Source organism: Glandiceps talaboti, chromosome 5 (assembly GCF_964340395.1).
Source record: "Glandiceps talaboti chromosome 5, keGlaTala1.1, whole genome shotgun sequence".
Lineage (NCBI taxonomy): Eukaryota > Metazoa > Hemichordata > Enteropneusta > Spengelidae > Glandiceps > Glandiceps talaboti.
In genome coordinates this window covers 10,788,794-10,806,542 of record NC_135553.1, presented here as the reverse complement: position 1 = coordinate 10,806,542, position 17,749 = coordinate 10,788,794, and the positions used below count along the sequence as shown (strand labels likewise).

At 33.6% G+C, this 17,749-nt stretch overlaps 1 protein-coding gene across 1 annotated transcript in view; it reads right to left on the bottom strand.

Moving 5' to 3' along the window:
* Positions 1 to 17,749, bottom strand: part of LOC144435341 (uncharacterized) — a 97,460-nt gene that overhangs the window by 23,182 nt on the left and 56,529 nt on the right. The window contains exons 55-74 of the mRNA XM_078123937.1: positions 16,843 to 16,956; positions 16,401 to 16,514; positions 15,923 to 16,036; positions 12,854 to 12,967; positions 12,182 to 12,295; positions 11,794 to 11,907; positions 10,668 to 10,781; positions 9,770 to 9,883; positions 8,646 to 8,990; positions 7,777 to 7,890; positions 7,224 to 7,337; positions 6,769 to 6,885; positions 6,164 to 6,280; positions 5,354 to 5,467; positions 4,631 to 4,747; positions 3,977 to 4,090; positions 3,123 to 3,236; positions 2,629 to 2,739; positions 1,473 to 1,586; positions 769 to 882 (exon numbers count right to left, since the gene is read on the bottom strand). Coding sequence (XP_077980063.1) covers positions 769 to 882; positions 1,473 to 1,586; positions 2,629 to 2,739; positions 3,123 to 3,236; positions 3,977 to 4,090; positions 4,631 to 4,747; positions 5,354 to 5,467; positions 6,164 to 6,280; positions 6,769 to 6,885; positions 7,224 to 7,337; positions 7,777 to 7,890; positions 8,646 to 8,990; positions 9,770 to 9,883; positions 10,668 to 10,781; positions 11,794 to 11,907; positions 12,182 to 12,295; positions 12,854 to 12,967; positions 15,923 to 16,036; positions 16,401 to 16,514; positions 16,843 to 16,956 — 2,517 coding nt within the window. The remainder of the gene's footprint in view (positions 1 to 768; positions 883 to 1,472; positions 1,587 to 2,628; positions 2,740 to 3,122; positions 3,237 to 3,976; positions 4,091 to 4,630; positions 4,748 to 5,353; positions 5,468 to 6,163; positions 6,281 to 6,768; positions 6,886 to 7,223; positions 7,338 to 7,776; positions 7,891 to 8,645; positions 8,991 to 9,769; positions 9,884 to 10,667; positions 10,782 to 11,793; positions 11,908 to 12,181; positions 12,296 to 12,853; positions 12,968 to 15,922; positions 16,037 to 16,400; positions 16,515 to 16,842; positions 16,957 to 17,749) is intronic.

The following is a 17,749-nucleotide window of genomic DNA, read 5'->3' as shown; positions in this document are numbered from 1 at the left end:
CTGTCCAGTAAAGAGAGAAGTACAGTCACATCTGTAGTCACCAGGACTACTACTGGTGAGATCTGTGCATGTGCCACCATTGATACATGGCTGACTAAAGCAAGCTAGTCCTAGTGATAGGTATATAGATAGGTATACAAGATATACTGGAACGTCAATTGAAAACTAAGAGTTGTAATTCTCAATCTGATAAATCAGCCTAAACTGACTAATTACACACATAATCCACTATCTGTAACATTTGTTTTATGCTTTTGACATAACATCAGGAACAAGTCTATGTACTACTACTACAACTTCCTCCAAAGAAAATCATGATATTGGCTCAACTCCTTTGTTTTGAAAACTGTAGCCAATAATGAACATTATAATTTTTTCAGAAGGAAACATTCCACATTGATTCCAGATGTTAAATCATATTTCCTAAGCCATGTCAACACAGGAATTAAACATGTCATACTACATTTAAAGTAACACTTTAAATGCACTGGTTCATTTTTTTGCAGACAGACCTGGGTATGATGCCAACATTGATTCAAGTAAATCAATCTTCAAGCATTCTTATAAGTCTCTTGAAGATTCTTCTCAGTTGCTCTGTGAAGATAATCATCACTTGCAATAAATTTGTCCTGTGAAATGAACTTTTAAGCCTCGATATGCTTTAGGTCACATATGACAGGGAATATTTAGGAGATTTAGAAGTATTGGGACAAGTTGGGCATACTTTGGGGAGATTAGCCCAATTGAAGTGGTTAGGGAAAGACTTACTTAATTCACAGTTTGTTCCAGTCCATCCATCGGCACAATCACAGGTGTAGGCAATGAACAGGTTATTACAGGTGGCACCGTTTAGACATGGGTTTCCACTGCATGCATCAAGTCCTGTAATAAATGGGAAAATAATGTTATGTGATGTGCAATTATTGACTGTTGCTTTCATTATCAAAACTAGTAAGTCAATGAAACTTCAGGTCAACTGCAGTAGATCCTCAGTAAGTCACAGGTTTGGGGTACATCAACACAACCTCAACTTAATTACCAAGGATGATGATTTGGAGAAGTGATAATTATAATACATTTATTAATTAAATTACAGCTGATTGAAAAAATTACTATAATATGTAAATTTTCTATTCCAACTGATGTCAGAAATATTCTGAAGGATTTGAATGCAGAAATGCACAGAGTGAAAACAGACTTACAGATATATGGTAAATCATAAGATTTCATGTTGGTGTTCATTATCCAACCCGTAGTGAAAACTAGTGAAAAGAACACTCTAATGATACACATGCTAACAGAAGTCTTGGTAACAGACATTGAAAATTAATTGCACATTTCTCTAATTACTAACTAGTACAGTTTAAAACATAGGGTATAGATGGGTGTGTCAGTCACATGTTTTCTAGGATTCCTGGGTTGTGATTTGTATAAATATGATGCAGCTCATCAAAAGATTTTATAATACTTACGGCTTTCACAGTTGTATCCAGTGTACTCAATTGCACATAAACATGTGTAGTAAGTTTGATAATTTGAACAAGTTCCACTATTCTGACATGGGTTACTTATGCAAGTATTCACAGCTAGCACAAAATGAACAGAGAAAAATAATTAAAAATACATGTTTACCTCAACCAAACTTACTTCAAAATAAGCATGATATCATGTTATTTTACAGCTAAGATTTTTTTTCTACATATTCCATACTTATAATGATTTCTAATTGATGATTTATGCTAAGTTCAGTGCCTGAACACATCTACAACACAGTTGGTAATTCAATCTTCCATTTTTGGTGGAATTAACAGTTTGACAAAATTTAAGGATTATCATGCACATGCAATAGAATTTACTGTAACTCTGAACTGCATTGAACCACTTGATTGGCCAGGCTTTCTTGTAAATAGTCAGCCTGGCATGGCTATTGATCACATTTGCAATGTATACAAAAATACAAATGACAATACAGCTGATGTTCAGTGTTCCTCATCTACATAAATAACACATTTCACTTTTAAAATAATGAATACAATATAAATATTATGCGTTGAAATTAAATGGCAGGATGCAAAATATTATAATTTACATAAACATTGACAAACTTGCTTATTCATCAGAAAGTAAACAGAAAAAGAATTACATGTACCAGTAATCAAGTATACATAACCTTCCATACAAAAACAACTGTAAAAATATTACAATCATGCACCTCATCGACAAAAATACATATACAAAATATCAGCATTTTCACAACCCCTTATATTTAAGGTGTAATCACATAGAGTTACAGAAACCAAGTCATTAAAGGTTTAACTGATTAGATGCTTAGAAAGTTTTTTATTAGAAAGATATATATATAATATTTTACTGTGATGTTACTATACTATTTATGAAAAGTTATCACACACAAATAAATTCTAATACAAAATATGACATAAATAAAATGTCAAGCAAAAGTAAATAAGTTCAGTTTATTTTGAGGGGTTTATATATCAAACTATGTCCGGATCTTTATGTCAGGAAGAGGAAATTATCATTTCAGATATTGTCATCAAAATGCAAATTTTAAGTGTTTTCCTAATTGAAAAGAAGCATTCGATGCAAACTAATGTTACAAGAAGATACCTAATTCACAGTTGTCTCCTGTCCAACCAAGTGTACAGAAGCATATGAAATCTATTTTTGTCATATAACATTCTCCTCCATTATGACATGGCTCATAATGACATCGATCAACTTAGAAATAGATGGAAGTGTTAAAATTAGTATAACATTTTCTTTACGGACCTCATCTTTAAATAACTACTTTATGTAAGTTTCACATTTCTGAATATAAATATCAACCTATCAACATTAAACAGCTGTTGAGATTCCATAACTTAATTCTCTTAGATGTGTATGGTTATTAACTCTGTACCTCTTCTAAAATACATGAAATGCAAATCTGGAAGTTAGTGTTAAAGTATGTAAAATCTACTGTACATGTAGTTCCTCAGTCATTTTACCATGTAGCCAAAATCATGGATCAATGTATAATGAACAAATATGTATAAGTTTTAGCTGATTCCCTTATACTGTTACTAAGTTTAGCAAAAACCGCTTAAAAGGACAACACTTACCCTCTTCACAGTTAGTTCCTTGCCATCCTGGTACACAACTACAGGAGTAGTACGAGTTGAAATCATTACAAGTTCCACCATTCAAACATGTGTTTACACCACATGCATTCAGTCCTATGGAGAAACAAAAGTATACCAAACCATTGTCACTATCTATTTTTTTTTAACTCCAAAAACAACAAACACATGACCAACTGTGACCTTCAACTTGGGGAAAAAGAACTATCCTTCAATATTTCAGAGTAAAAGATCCCTTATCGTGAGATTTTTTGATTCAAGGAAAACTAGGTTTCTTCAATATTTTTAAGTTTACGATTTTTTTATATCAATATTGAGGAAAAACCTCCTTCTTTACTTCAATATAATATATATTATATATTATGCTATGCAAAAGACAAGATGTGCGAATTTCGCATATGTTTATTTCTGGTCATTCTACATCATAACAGGAAACACATGTCTACGTCATTGATTCTGCAGTACTCAATTTAATAGCTGGAGTCAAAATGTTAATGTTCACTATTATTGACTATTTGTTTTCTGAAGTAAGTTTGCAAACATCTAAGTACTTGCTCCCAAATACTCACTTGCTTCCTTGAAGTAAGGGAAGTTTACAAACATCTACATACTTGCTCTCAAATACTTGTTTGTTTTCTATCTCATTCATCTCATTATTCAGAAAATAATCATGACTTAGATTTTGTCACTATTTGACTTGGTGACTGACAAGGCCCCTTTCACATGTCACTCATGGTCATCAATCATTGTTGAAAAACACTCCATCAACATTTTAAATGATTCAAACAATTAATTACATAGCTATAAATTTCGGGTGAAAATCACTAAATACTCACTTGTTTGACAGTTTGTGCCAGTCCAACCAGGATTACACTTACAAGTGTAATAAGTATAAAAGTTGGTACATGTGGCTCCATTCTGACAGGGATCGGGATCACATTCATCGAGAGCTGATAGACGAAAGAAATAAACAAAAAAGAAAACCATTTATTGGTAAACATGATATCACACTGGCAACCAGCTGAGTTGATGCATTTTTTGAAAATATTTTGTGTGTGCCATTTTTTAGGTGGGCAGGGGGAGGGGATACAAACTATTAACAGGTACCTGTGATATTGTTCTACATATACTTTAATATACTGTTCAAAAGCAAATTTTATAGCCATCATTTGATATTAGGAGAACTCAAACCTTACATTCGGGCATACTTATTACAATTGAATGTCATAATTTAGTATGGATACTACACATTTTTAATACTAAAATTCATTGACATTATTAGTGTATAGAATAGTTTAGGTTGAGTTTTTATGCAAATCTTTTCACCTGAACAATTATAAACTGTGCTTTTGACACTTCAAGATGTGTACATAATGATTCAGATGTTAAAAAGCTATCACAAACATTAGCTTCATATTCAAATTCCATGTAATGGAATAAATTCTGGTATATTTCAAAATTTGTTGTCAAACATTAAATGATTAACTTACCTGTCTCACACACGGTTCCAGTCCATCCTGTGGCACAAGTACACTCAAAGTAGGTGTAATAATTATTACATGTTCCACCATTAAGACAAGGAGATGTTGGTGCACATGGGTTTTGAGCTAAAAGAAAAAAGAAATACATGGGGATGTTGAGTTTTGGAGTTTCCATGAAATTTGGAAATCTTCTATTAGGACATCTAAAATTACCAAATCCTAGAATTATCAAATGTGTCAACTTTCTAGTGGTAAGATTTCCTGTTATGAATGAATTGTTAATAGTCATGTGGGTTATGTTGTCCAGCAGAAAGATAGGAAGACTTGATCATGAACAAATGATTTATGATAATACACAATCTGATTAAAATCTGATGGGGTGAAAGCGGCTAGATGCCTTCGTTTACTTCTATTTCCATCGTTTTGTATCGTTTGCTTTGTTCTGGGTGATCGACGCCTTCCCACCCAGAACAAAACAAATGATACAATTGCAAAACGATGGAAATAGAGGTAAATGAAGGCATCTAGCCACTTTCACCACATCAGATTTTAATAACATTGAATAGTACAATTCGTGCAGGTAGCAATAATTCATGACCATTGGGGTTGAATTTATCAAACCACATGCATAATTATGTAACTAACTTAAAGTCATGATACAATACATAATTAATAATGTTTCTTCATCATATTTCATACAAAATTTAATCAAATGAATTTCCATGTACTCACCGTTCTCACAGTTGTATCCATCATAGCCCAGTGGACACTGGCAAGTGTAATAGGTCCTGAAGTTAGAGCATGTGGCTCCATTCAAACATGGTGTGGTTTCACAGAGATCAATGGCTGTTAAGTTTAAGCAGAATAGATACATCAGTAAAAGATTTTACCCACTTTCAATGTAGTAAGTCAATGAAAAAAATGTCTTTTACTACAATATGAACCAGAGATAAGAATCAACTTTCATATTCAGAAAGGCGATATAATAATATGCTGCATGATGTCCGAGAAATTCTAATGTAAGCAAAAATTTGCCTGTCAAAACCCTTGTCACATTTACGACATGAAAAACCATTATTAAAAGTCACACAAACTGATACAACTAAATGAAAGTTCCAATGGCATTGAAACACAATCGATAATCAAAGATCTAATGACAAATACTTTCAAAGTAACATATTTTTTAGCAATTCTGACATTATTTCACCCAAAATATGGACACCTACTCTGATAAACCTTATTTTCACAAACTTCTTTCTTTATATGTATATGTACAAGTTGGTTGATTGTCATTACTTGGTGATATTCGATTTCAGAGATGTCGGAAGAATTATTGACACAAAAACACAGAAACAAATAATGACATTTACTGACCGTTTGTTGCAGTTGTGCTAAAAATCGTTTTTAAAGTGTATATAAACACAAGTGTGAAATTCATCAGAACACAATTCTGCAAATTCTGTCGACAGATGTTTACGAGTTTCAAATGTATCATGTATAAAATATACCTCTGAATATGATAAAAACAAAATTTTGACTTACGTTGTTCACAGAGATTTCCAGTGTAACCAGCAGGGCATTGACATGCGAAATATGTTCTGTAGTTGAAACACAAGCCATTATTCTGACAGGGGTTGTTTGGTTGACACAAATCAATAGCTGAAAAGAGAAAAATACATCAGAATGATCACATTTCAAGTCAGAATTCTCCCTTCCTGCTCTCCAACCAGTAAATTCCAGACTGTGTTATTGGTATTTGATCCTTGCTCAAAGTGTTGGGGAGAATTTCGCTCTGGCTAAAAGTCCGACAGATAATAATGATAATAATGAACACACAGCATAGTTTAATATCACACTGTAGGGGCAGAAACTCTGATAAGTATCCATGGTATATCACATACACTCTTTGAAAAAGAGAATATAAGTTGAAATCTAAATGTCCAATGAGCTAAACTGCATTAATTTATAATAATCTTTGTGTGGCATTGGACAGGATGTTTGGTGGGTTACATCCAGGTTCCCTCACTTCAAAGTAGGAATGACTCATCTTCAAGTAAATTTTGTTTAATTTCACAAATTTGACCATGAAACACTTAAGGTCAGATATCTGTGACTTTTGACCTAGACTACCCATGAACTTGACCTACCTATTTGGCAGTTATTTCCTACATATCCTGCCAAACAATCACACTGATAGGTAGTCTGGAAATTGGTACATGTGGCTCCATTAAAGCATGGATTGGTTGGACCACATAGATCAGTGGCTGAAATAAAATAACAAACAAATCAATCAATCTAACTTGTAATAAATGACATTTGATTGCCTTAATGTTTCACTAACTCATCTTCTAACACTTACTCTCCCAAGATTTCACACAACCAATCACACAGTCACAATCATAAACTTCTGACTTTAATTGTAGTTCCTAAAGAAGGCATTTAGATTGTAAAAGTACAATGAATTACAAAGCATTCCCAATGAGTACACAAACATTTTTTTTAAAGAATATACCCATCATTTCTAAGGTGATATGATGAGAAACATAAATTAACTAATAAAGAATGAGTTTGCCACAAAATAATTGACTTGAAAGAGTCTTACCAACGTCACAATTGTAGTCTTCCCATCCTAGTGCACAGGTACATGTATAAGTTGTGTAGAAGTTGTTGCAAGTTGCACCATTCTGGCACAAGTTTGGAGAACAAGCATCAAGTTCTGTAAGACAAATACCAGAGAAAGGAATGATTATGAATTCCTCCTTGGTACACAAGGACAACACTTATTGATATAAAACAGTCAATGGTTAGCCTGCTTAGAATCTCCAGATTGCTGGTTTGAACCTTAACCACTGTCATTCATTTGCAGTTGCTGTAGATCTTAAACAAAGGTTGAACCACAACTGTACCTAAAAGTCAAACAAGCTGTATAAATGAGAACCTGGCAGGACACAGGTTACTATGTGAAGAATGTAATCCCCTGCACTACTAGAGATAGCAGGGACTGTACATGTCGAGATTTGAGGAATAGTAGAGGAACACTGTGCAGCTTTTGGTCCTAACATGGGTAAATATATTATTATAAAGTGCTTGAAGCTGTATAACTCAAATCATTATTACAACAATATTTTGTCATATTTGGCAAAATTAAGACCTACTTGTTTGACAAAATTCTCCAGTCCATTGAGGTGGGCAGGTACATGAATGATATGTCAAGTAATCGGAACAGGTGCCTCCATTTAGACAGGGGTTGGATTGACATGCATTGCGAGCTAAAATGAGAGAGAAAAACATGAAAGTACTCGTCAGATAAAACATCACAATCTTTTCTAATCTTTCATTTCTGTGATAGTATGGTATTTTTTAAAGTCTGGCATAAAAATTGCAGGCTAGTAAAGCTGAAAGCAGGTTTACCTCACATTGCCAACAAGCTTACTGTACTGTAGACGTTCACAAATTTCATGATTTAACAGAAACAAAGAAACAATTGCTGCATCAATTATTATTTTTGATTGTCGCAAGTACCCATTGGCTTTGAATCTCTTTAATAATGTCTTTCATACAGCATATCATTCAAACCCTTATTTACATACTTGATGTAGATGATTACTGCTGACTGCAGCAGACACCTCTTTGTATTTTAAAAAAAAAATCATAATTCTGGTTGATGCAACTGATACTATGAACTGTTACATAACAAATGCTTTCCCTGGTAACTATATAATACTAGCATGTCATTGCCAAGTTTGCAATATCCAATGATTAGGGTGCAAAATATTTTGGGTTGCCAAAAAATAAATTAATAATTTTGATGTCTGAGCTGAAAATTTTGGTCAGTTGGATAATGAAAAAAAAATTGAAATGAAGAAATGGTAATAAAGAAAAATTGAGTCACCCTATCTAAGGACATTATACTCATTTAAACATTTGGAATCTAGTTTAAGGCACAGTGTAGGTTCCACAAAAGCTACTTTATCTCTAATAACTACATGAATAATCTAGCCCAGTATCAATATAATTCACTTACTAATTTCACAATTTGTTCCAGTGTATTCCGGGAGACAATTACAGGTATAATATACCTGTGCATTAAGGCAAAGACCGCCATTCAGACATGGGTTACTTGTACACAAATCAACTGGGTCTTGGCAAGCGAGTCCTGTCCAGCCTGGTAAACAGGAACATATGTAGGAGGTCTGAAAGTTGGTACAAGTAGCTCCGTTTTCACATGGATTCTCTGGTAGACATAGATTGACTGCTTGCTGACATGCTGTGCCAGTCCATCCAGGTGCACATGTACAGGTGTAATAGGTTTGGAAGTTGTTGCAGGTGGCACCATTCAGACATGAATCGGTTAGACACAGATTAATGGCTATATAAGAAAAGGTACACAACAAATGTATCAAGTGTTATTATGTTTTGAAATGCTTTGCATATACAGGGTGATTTATATAATTATATTATATATATATATATATATATATATATATATATATATATATATATATATATATATATATATATATATATATATATATATATATATATATATATATATATATATATTGAATTGAATTGAATTGAATTGGAATTCCTTTATCACAAAAGAGCTAACCATACAAATAAATGGCAAACATTAAATTCCAAAAAAGAAAATGATTTAAAGTTGTGGGTGAGAGACTATATACTTTTGAGTAAAACTAATCTAACCTAGCCACTTGATTTAAGACGAGGGTCAATATTTTATTTACCCTCTACTTCAAACTTCTAGATAAAGCCCACTCGGTTCAAAACTATAGATTCAAGCCTTTTTTTGTGCTGAATTACCACTTAAATATATATTTTACATCACATATGGATATGCAATCTCCAAGAATTCCCTACAATACCACTATTTTAGCTTTACTTCGGATAAATCTTACTTTTCATTGTATAAAGATTTCAGGAGCACAAACAAACGTGACTAGTCTTACCTCATCCAATGACCAAAGTTTTACAATGTACATGTACATTCATCCTTCAATCAACAGCCAGTGTGTTAATGAATCTGTTTATCTATATGTTATCAAGTCAATCATTTCAATCAGTAATATTGACCTTTTATTTTCCCAACAGGTTGTAAAAACTGGAGTGCAAATGACTTTTACTTACCAATTTCACAGTTGGTTCCAGTCCAGCCAGGGAAACACGAACATATATACATGCCAATCAAATCATTGCATGTTGCACCATTGCGACATGGGTTGCTTGAACATTCATTGATGTCTATGGAGAAAATGTACAATATACATGAATTAGAAATAATCATAATGCAGTTTTGATTGACATGAACGGCTGGATGACTTACCATGGAAATCCAATCAATGGCATTTGTTTTCAACATCAGACTGCAAAATTTGTCATCATGGGCACTGTCGTTTTAATACAATAACACTATGAGGAGTGCAAACTTTGAGTGAATTTCAACATGTGATTCAACGCAGCTCTACAAATAGCCATGTTACACTAGACAATGGGTGATGGATTCCAAGCTTTAGATTCCATACTACAGAAGTGGCCAGAATGGATTGCAGACCACAAATATAGCCATACCATACTGCAAAACTAGACGGCATGGATTTCATAGCAGATATGGCCATGCAGTATATGTACTACAAGAAGACTGCATCAATAATCAATAAGGTTGAACTTGTGAACCCATCATCTTAAAAATCCAAAATGGTGCATCATGGGTAAAGTGATGATAAAAATGAAATCAATCACTATTGTAAACAATATTGTTACATTGTTTGTAACCACAAATAACCTAGTCATGGTTACCCTGACCATTGTAGTGGGCTTATTCTATCTATAGCTCCACATATAATCCCATAGTGCTTTGCATCTGAGCATGCTCAGTCTGGATTTCAAGTGCCCTATTATGATGTATAGTACAACTAGACCATGACAGGAAAAGAATTCAGGTATGTCCACACACCAATAAATGATATACATAGTATGATTATTATTACTACATCTGCTATCAGAGTACGAGCCCAGGTATACTTACTGAATTCACAGTGACTGCCTGTGTATGCTGGTGGGCAGTTACAGGTGTAGGAAATTTGGAAGTTGCTACAAGTAGCCCCATTCATACATGGATTAGGTTGACAGAGATTAATAGCTACAGGAAAAGTTTGTATTTGGTGAGTATGACAGTGGACAGCACACATGAAAAATGGTGAGTAAGTACATGTAATACAAAAACAGTGAAGTTTAGAATATGTAATGTTATGTTTCAATAACACAGGGTTTTTAAGACAACATGATGACAATTCAGTTACATGTGAAGTTGAAAGATCTTCCCTGTAGTGTATTAATTCAACAGATGTGACAGCAGAATTTCCAAGAAAGTGTCATTTTCATATACATGTAATTAACAATGCATTACATAAATTTTCATGAAAGATAGGCTAAGGTTGATAGCATGCACTGGACAAATCACACCAAGATAATTGTATGATGATACAGTGAGAGGAAACATCGTAGTTCAGTCACTGACAACTTGAAGTTGAGAAAGTTCTGTGGTTTTGTGAAAAGATCACTTGGGCATGCAAGATAAACATGAGAATGAAAAAACTGCACTGCAATGCTAAATGAAGTATGTGTATGTGTATAGCAAAACATCACATACAAGAAACTAGCACAACTTAGATACACATTACAGAGGTCTTAAAAAGAGCAGATTGCAAAATCTCTCAACATTTCAACCATGATATGATGAACACATTTATGAAATATGAAGAATAGCTCATGCATACACTAATCAAACACTTGTTTTGTAGGAAATTACTGAGAGATACATGAACTATAGTACTATAGCCCAGAGACTTTGCTTTATAACATGACATAACATACTGGCCGATTGCCAGGCCAATAGCAAAATCCCTGGGGTAAAGTAAACACTGCCAAGTTTACAGAAGACCTGGGCAGAAACAATGATACTGAGAGTTTAGCAGACGAAAGTAAGTTTAATTGTATAAAGTTGGACCTTAAAGAGATGTAAAACCAGTAATTGTGAACAGAAACAATGCATTCTTAGCCATCAAACATCCCCATGCTATTTTCACTTCCACTCAAGGGAAGACAATATGGTGTCGCTATCAGCGCATATTTTGGACACCAAGTATTTTTACCTGTTTCACAAGTTGTTCCAGTCCATCCATTGGCACATGTACATGAGAAGTAATTGATATTATCAAAGCATGTGGCACCATTCTTGCATGGTTGACTGCTACATTCCTGGATATCTACAGATAGAACATAAATATTCCCAATATCAAAGTAGAACATGAAGGTTGCCTATTGCCACACACACCTGTAGACATTCTTAGCCATTCTTGCCACAAAAAAAAGACAAAATCAAACTTAAGGTTTTTAAAACACATGTCTCATTTTTTACATACAACCGTCAGACGTAATTTTCACTAACCATCGGCAGAAATGTTTGGGGGTTTTTTGTGTGTTTTTTAAGTTCTTTTTGTTTTTGCTAACTGAAAAATAGTTTGATTTCTTTTGACTTACTTGTTTCACAGTGAATGCCATTAAATCCTGGTTGACAAGTACATATGTAGTAACTCTGGAAGTCATTGCAGGTTGCTGCATTTTTACATGGGTTACTCTGGCATGCATCAATAGCTGTGGGCAAATCAGTGAGTATTATTATATCATCCTTTACTTTGAAAAAACATAAAAATCACATAAAATAAATGGGATCAACAAAAATGGACAAATTTCTAAAGACTGATTAGTGTTGACCAATGTTCAAAGAACACCATCAGAAATTTTCAAAAATGTCTCACAATTATGTGCATTGAAAGGAGCAAAAAGTCTTAACTACAGTTTAAATTTTGACCATAAAAAACATGTACCTTACATCTACACATTTAATTGCATACAAAATGCTGCTAGGACTGTGATAAATGAGCTAACTACACAAAGGTTATCGACAATACAATCCTTACGATCTAAACATTAGTCTTTTTACTACTTTTGGGAATTGCATTTTTTGATGAAAACTTCTTCGGGATTTGAGATGAAATTTAATTATAATATTACTACTGTTATTACTAGTCCGGTAATTATTTATCATCCTTTACCTAACATAATTAATCTCTGAAAAAATTTTCACAAAATATACTCCTACCATTTAAAATAAAATCATGAAAAAAACACAGAGCTATAAAATTCACAAACCTGTTTCACAGTAAGATCCAGTCCAGCCAGGTAGACAGGTGCATGTGTAGTAACCTAAGTTATCATTACAAGTACCTCCATTCTGACAGTTATGGGTCAAGCATTCATTAATTTCTATAAAACAAAGTAAAAAGAAACATTTAGTATGTAATTGTATTTTTCAAAATGAAACACTGGATATCATGAGATCCATGAACTGGGGTCATGTTTCTGTGCCAATTTACAGAAATTTCAGTGTCACTAGAAATTTGTGTGTGTTAGTGGCACATCAAATTAGCTTTACTAGAACTTCAAGGTACACTGATTACTATAAATCAGGAATCTTAATAGCTCTCGCTTGCACAGATTGGTATTTATATCTTTTCCTTTATTCTGTCAATTCAATCATATGAATTGACAGCAATAGAGCACATAACTGACATCATCTCAAACCTTTCAGAAAGTAAATGTTCCCTCAAGGGTTTGCTGAGGGTCGTTAAACTTTACTGATTTAAGTGTGAAGTTAAGTTGATGATGTAAGTGACAGGGTTAGTAAAGGGTTTCATATTAACCTGTCTGACACAGTTCTCCAGTCCAACCAATGGAACAATAACAGGTGAAATCTTGATTGTTAAAGTTACTGAGACATGTTGCTCCATTCCGACATGGGTTACTTTGACACAAGTTGATGACTAGTGGTGTTAAATGGGAGGGAATTTGGTTTTGTTAGTAGCAAATATTAGTAATTTGTTACTTTTGTATGTTAAAACAGGAATTTAAATGTAGCTGCACGACACTTTTTATTAAATGATTAGAGGTATTAAAAAAACACAGTTAAAGGGTATTTTTCCATCTTTCCAAAAATTCATACATGAATTCACAATTTTTAGGAGGAAACATTCCATGGGCCACTCAGTTTTTTGCCTCATTTGCATATCTGTTGTCTTTTTCTTTCCTCCCGTATGCTTTCATTGAGTTTTATTACCATATCTATTATGTAAATATGTCATATAAAATTTGTTATGAACAAAATATATGCTAATAATGCACTAAAAAGCATAAACAACACCAGATGTGCAAATGTACAACCAACTGGAAGGGTCCACTGAATCCCAACTGTCAAAACAGCCAAAACCACGATACAAAAGATGCAAATTGCGAAAGTATTAAGTAACACTTTTGAAAGTTTTATAACATTCTTTAGGACAGTTTTAGCTACATTTAAATTCCCCTCTAAAATGTAACATGTAGTTAACAATATCGATTATGTCATAATCCATTTATTTCAATTCTCGGTACCTGCAATAGCATTTTACCTCATTCTAGAGGGTCAAAGTAGAAGAAGGTCGACTTATTCTCACCCACGCCTAGATAGTAATGCATCTGAAGTGTGTGGAGCAGAAGTTATGGTGTTGACCAAGAAATTGATTGTTTGTTATTTTCATGATGCGCCAAGGCAGTAATATCCTATTTCAGGTACTGAGAATGGTTGTTTGTCTAGTTGCTTTGTATAGTAACATGTTGTCATATAATTGTCTGCAGTGTACTGTCATGCACTCAAATGTACTGTGATGGCATATGTGATGTTATGTATTAAATATCATTTAATTGCTTGTGATGTGATGTGATGTGATGTTGTGTTATGTTGTGTGATACTGTGCATTGTAACATAACAATTGTATGCAACACAACATAATGTAATGTTATGCAATCTACTGTAGTTTTGAATTACAGGAATTTAATAACAGTAATAATTACAGAAGTGTTATGTAATGCTATGTACTGTAACAGTGATATTGTAATATGGTGTGGTGTAAAATACCAATGCAGTCAACATACATGTAAGGCAATGTTGCAGGGATATATTAATGTGGTGTTATTTTTGGGGGATTATATTATTATGGAAAATAATGTTAGAAAATGAACAAATATGTCACACTGCATATACTGCAATCTGTTAATAAACACTGAATTCAAACTATACAAAAGTATGACACACATTAACAAAAAGTTCATGAAAAACAGTAAGATTACGGAAAAGAGTTCATGTATTAGTTTAGGGAGATGCAGACCATACATTTGAACAAAAGCAACATGCCTGTATTCATGCGAGTATACAGATAGACATTTAATTATAAATGTTCATATTTTTTGTGATACCTATAATTATTATAATTATTCATTATGCTTCGATTGTTACAAATAGATACAAATAACTGCCAATTAAGGGACAGTGCTTTTGTACAATGTCGGTAGAAAGGGGTACCCAAACCTTAGGGCAGAAATAATCTGGACATAACAAGGAAGACATGCACGAAATCGACACAGTGCAGCGCAAATATTAAGATGCAGGTATTTCATAGCGGATTTTCTTTTTATCAGAAATAATTGGCCAGTAATTCAGCACACCATGCAAACACAGCAGGCATGTCACATCTACTTCTACCTAATTCACAGCGTGTTCCTGTCCAATTGGGTGGACAGACACAGAAATAACTGTTGCGTTGATCTCGACATGTGCCACCATTTAAACAAGGAAAACTGACACATTCATTGATGTTGAGTTCTGTGTGTGCAACCAGGTTAGTGAAAGAGTCACAAAGTAAGTTTACATGTATTTGAGAATAGTTTTGACACAATAAATGTTAGGATATAATTAAATTTATAAATGAATTATAACAAGGAAACTACGTTTATAGTAGTTGTTGTAGCAGTTCTACCAGTCACATTATATGTCTACCACCTCATGGTGACTAATTGCATATGAAATGCATATTAAATAAACATATTTTTAATAACTGGAAATCAATAGACTGCAAAAGTGTTATTGTGTACACGCCCTCCATCGCATGTTCAGCTACGATAACGGGCACACCAGCAATGCCAAATATTCCGGTCTAAGAAACCAACTAATGTACGCTAATATGTAACTAAACTATCAACACAGTGCACTCCAGACAATGTAATAACACTATTCATCACTGGACTCCTCAAAAATCTGTCAAACGCATATATTCTTATTAACCTAAGGAAAACTTCTCTCGGATGTCATTCAGTACAATTTCCATTGAAAGACGATATAACACGTACCTGTTTCACAGTGGATTCCAGTATATCCAAATGGACAGGAGCAGACATAACCATTGACAAAATCAGAGCAGGTTGCTCCATTCTGACAGGGACTACTAGCACATTCATTGATGTCTGCAAAAAACAAACAATTTCATAATTTACATCTGATTCAATATTGCCATCAATATGAAATGTTGTCTACACGGTATATTTTTCACTAATTACCAATCATATTGTACACCTTTCCACCTTTTATGCTGATGGAGACAATTTACTTCTTAACTCTTTCTGTTTTATTCTTTATGAAATTTTCCACAAAATTTTCCCCATATTGCTCTGGGATTTTAAATATGGGTGTCTGGCAAATCAATAGAGAAATTTGACCCTCATCAAAAGAATGGCTCCCAGTGTTAATCCTCATGGCTCCATAGATGTAACAAAAATGCTAGAACCTGGGATTGAATCCCTAGATGACCATGAGATGAACTGAACTTACTGAATTCACAAGTTGCTCCAGCCCAGCCTGCTGCACATTCACATTGGAATGCATTGATTAAATCAGTGCATGTACCACCATGCTGACATGGATTGCTGACACATTCATTGTAGTCTGGAATACAGAAAAACAATTGCTAAACTATAATACAACAAAGGATACAAGAATGAATGATAGTAAAAGATACCTAACATATATATCTTGATTTTCACCTGAATACTATGTCTTGTTTTGATCTGATAGGAAATCGTGAATTCTAAAAAAAAAAAATGTTTCCTGAGAAATTTCCCAAACATGATTGTGTCATTTTATTCGGCTATCCCAGGCCTGAACACAATTATACTTAGTAAATATACTGAGGAAAGTATAAATTTTACAAGGTTTCTAAACCATTCTGATGACATTGCATATTACCAGTGGGTACCGAAATGGTAATACTTACTGACGTCACACACTTCTCCTACATAACCAGGTACACACAGACACTGGTAATAAGTCTGGTAGTTGACACAAGTGGCTCCATTCAGACATGGATCTGGTGTACATTGGTCAATATCTACAATTATCAGAAAAATTAGACACCATAAATATGTTGTTTACTGCTTAGAGTGACTATAAAACAGAAATATTTTCACAGCATATAAGACATTGGTACTGTACTGTATTGCACTGTAATGTACACATGCAATACAATGGAACAAAATGTTTGCATATATTTAGATGAATCTGTTTACAGTTACTGAATACAGACAAATCCAGAAGAAGAAGAAGAAGAAGAAGAAGAAGAAGAAGAAGAAGAAGAAGAAGAAGAAGAAGAAGAAGAAGAAGAAGAAGAAGAAGAAGAAGAAGATTTTTGATTTTCACAGATACGTTTAATGCGACTATACAAAATTTACAAATACATTAAAATTACATCATCTGCAAAGGTAAACAAAGAATAAATAAAGAAGTTCACAACGACGTTCTATATACAGAAAAGGATATCATTGTTTTTGACCTTACAGAGGGCTGAATTCATTGCCCAAAACGTTTGGAAGTGTAACAGGTTGCCGGTAAATTGGCAATATTGGAATTCAACCATTAAACGCGACTTAAGACGTGATCTAAATAAGTCAAGAACATCAATGTTTGATTTCTCTTTCAACTTGTTGTAGTGCGAAACATGGATGGCAAGTTTAGCATTTATGAAAATGAAGTTTATCAAACGCATAACAGCTTTTTGGCCTTTTCTATATGGAGGGCCAAAAATATACCAAATTTGAGGAACTATATCGTCACCGCTAATTTTCTCCACCAGTTTCTCAATAATGTGGAGAAAATTTTGAAGCCTTACGCATTCTACAAACATA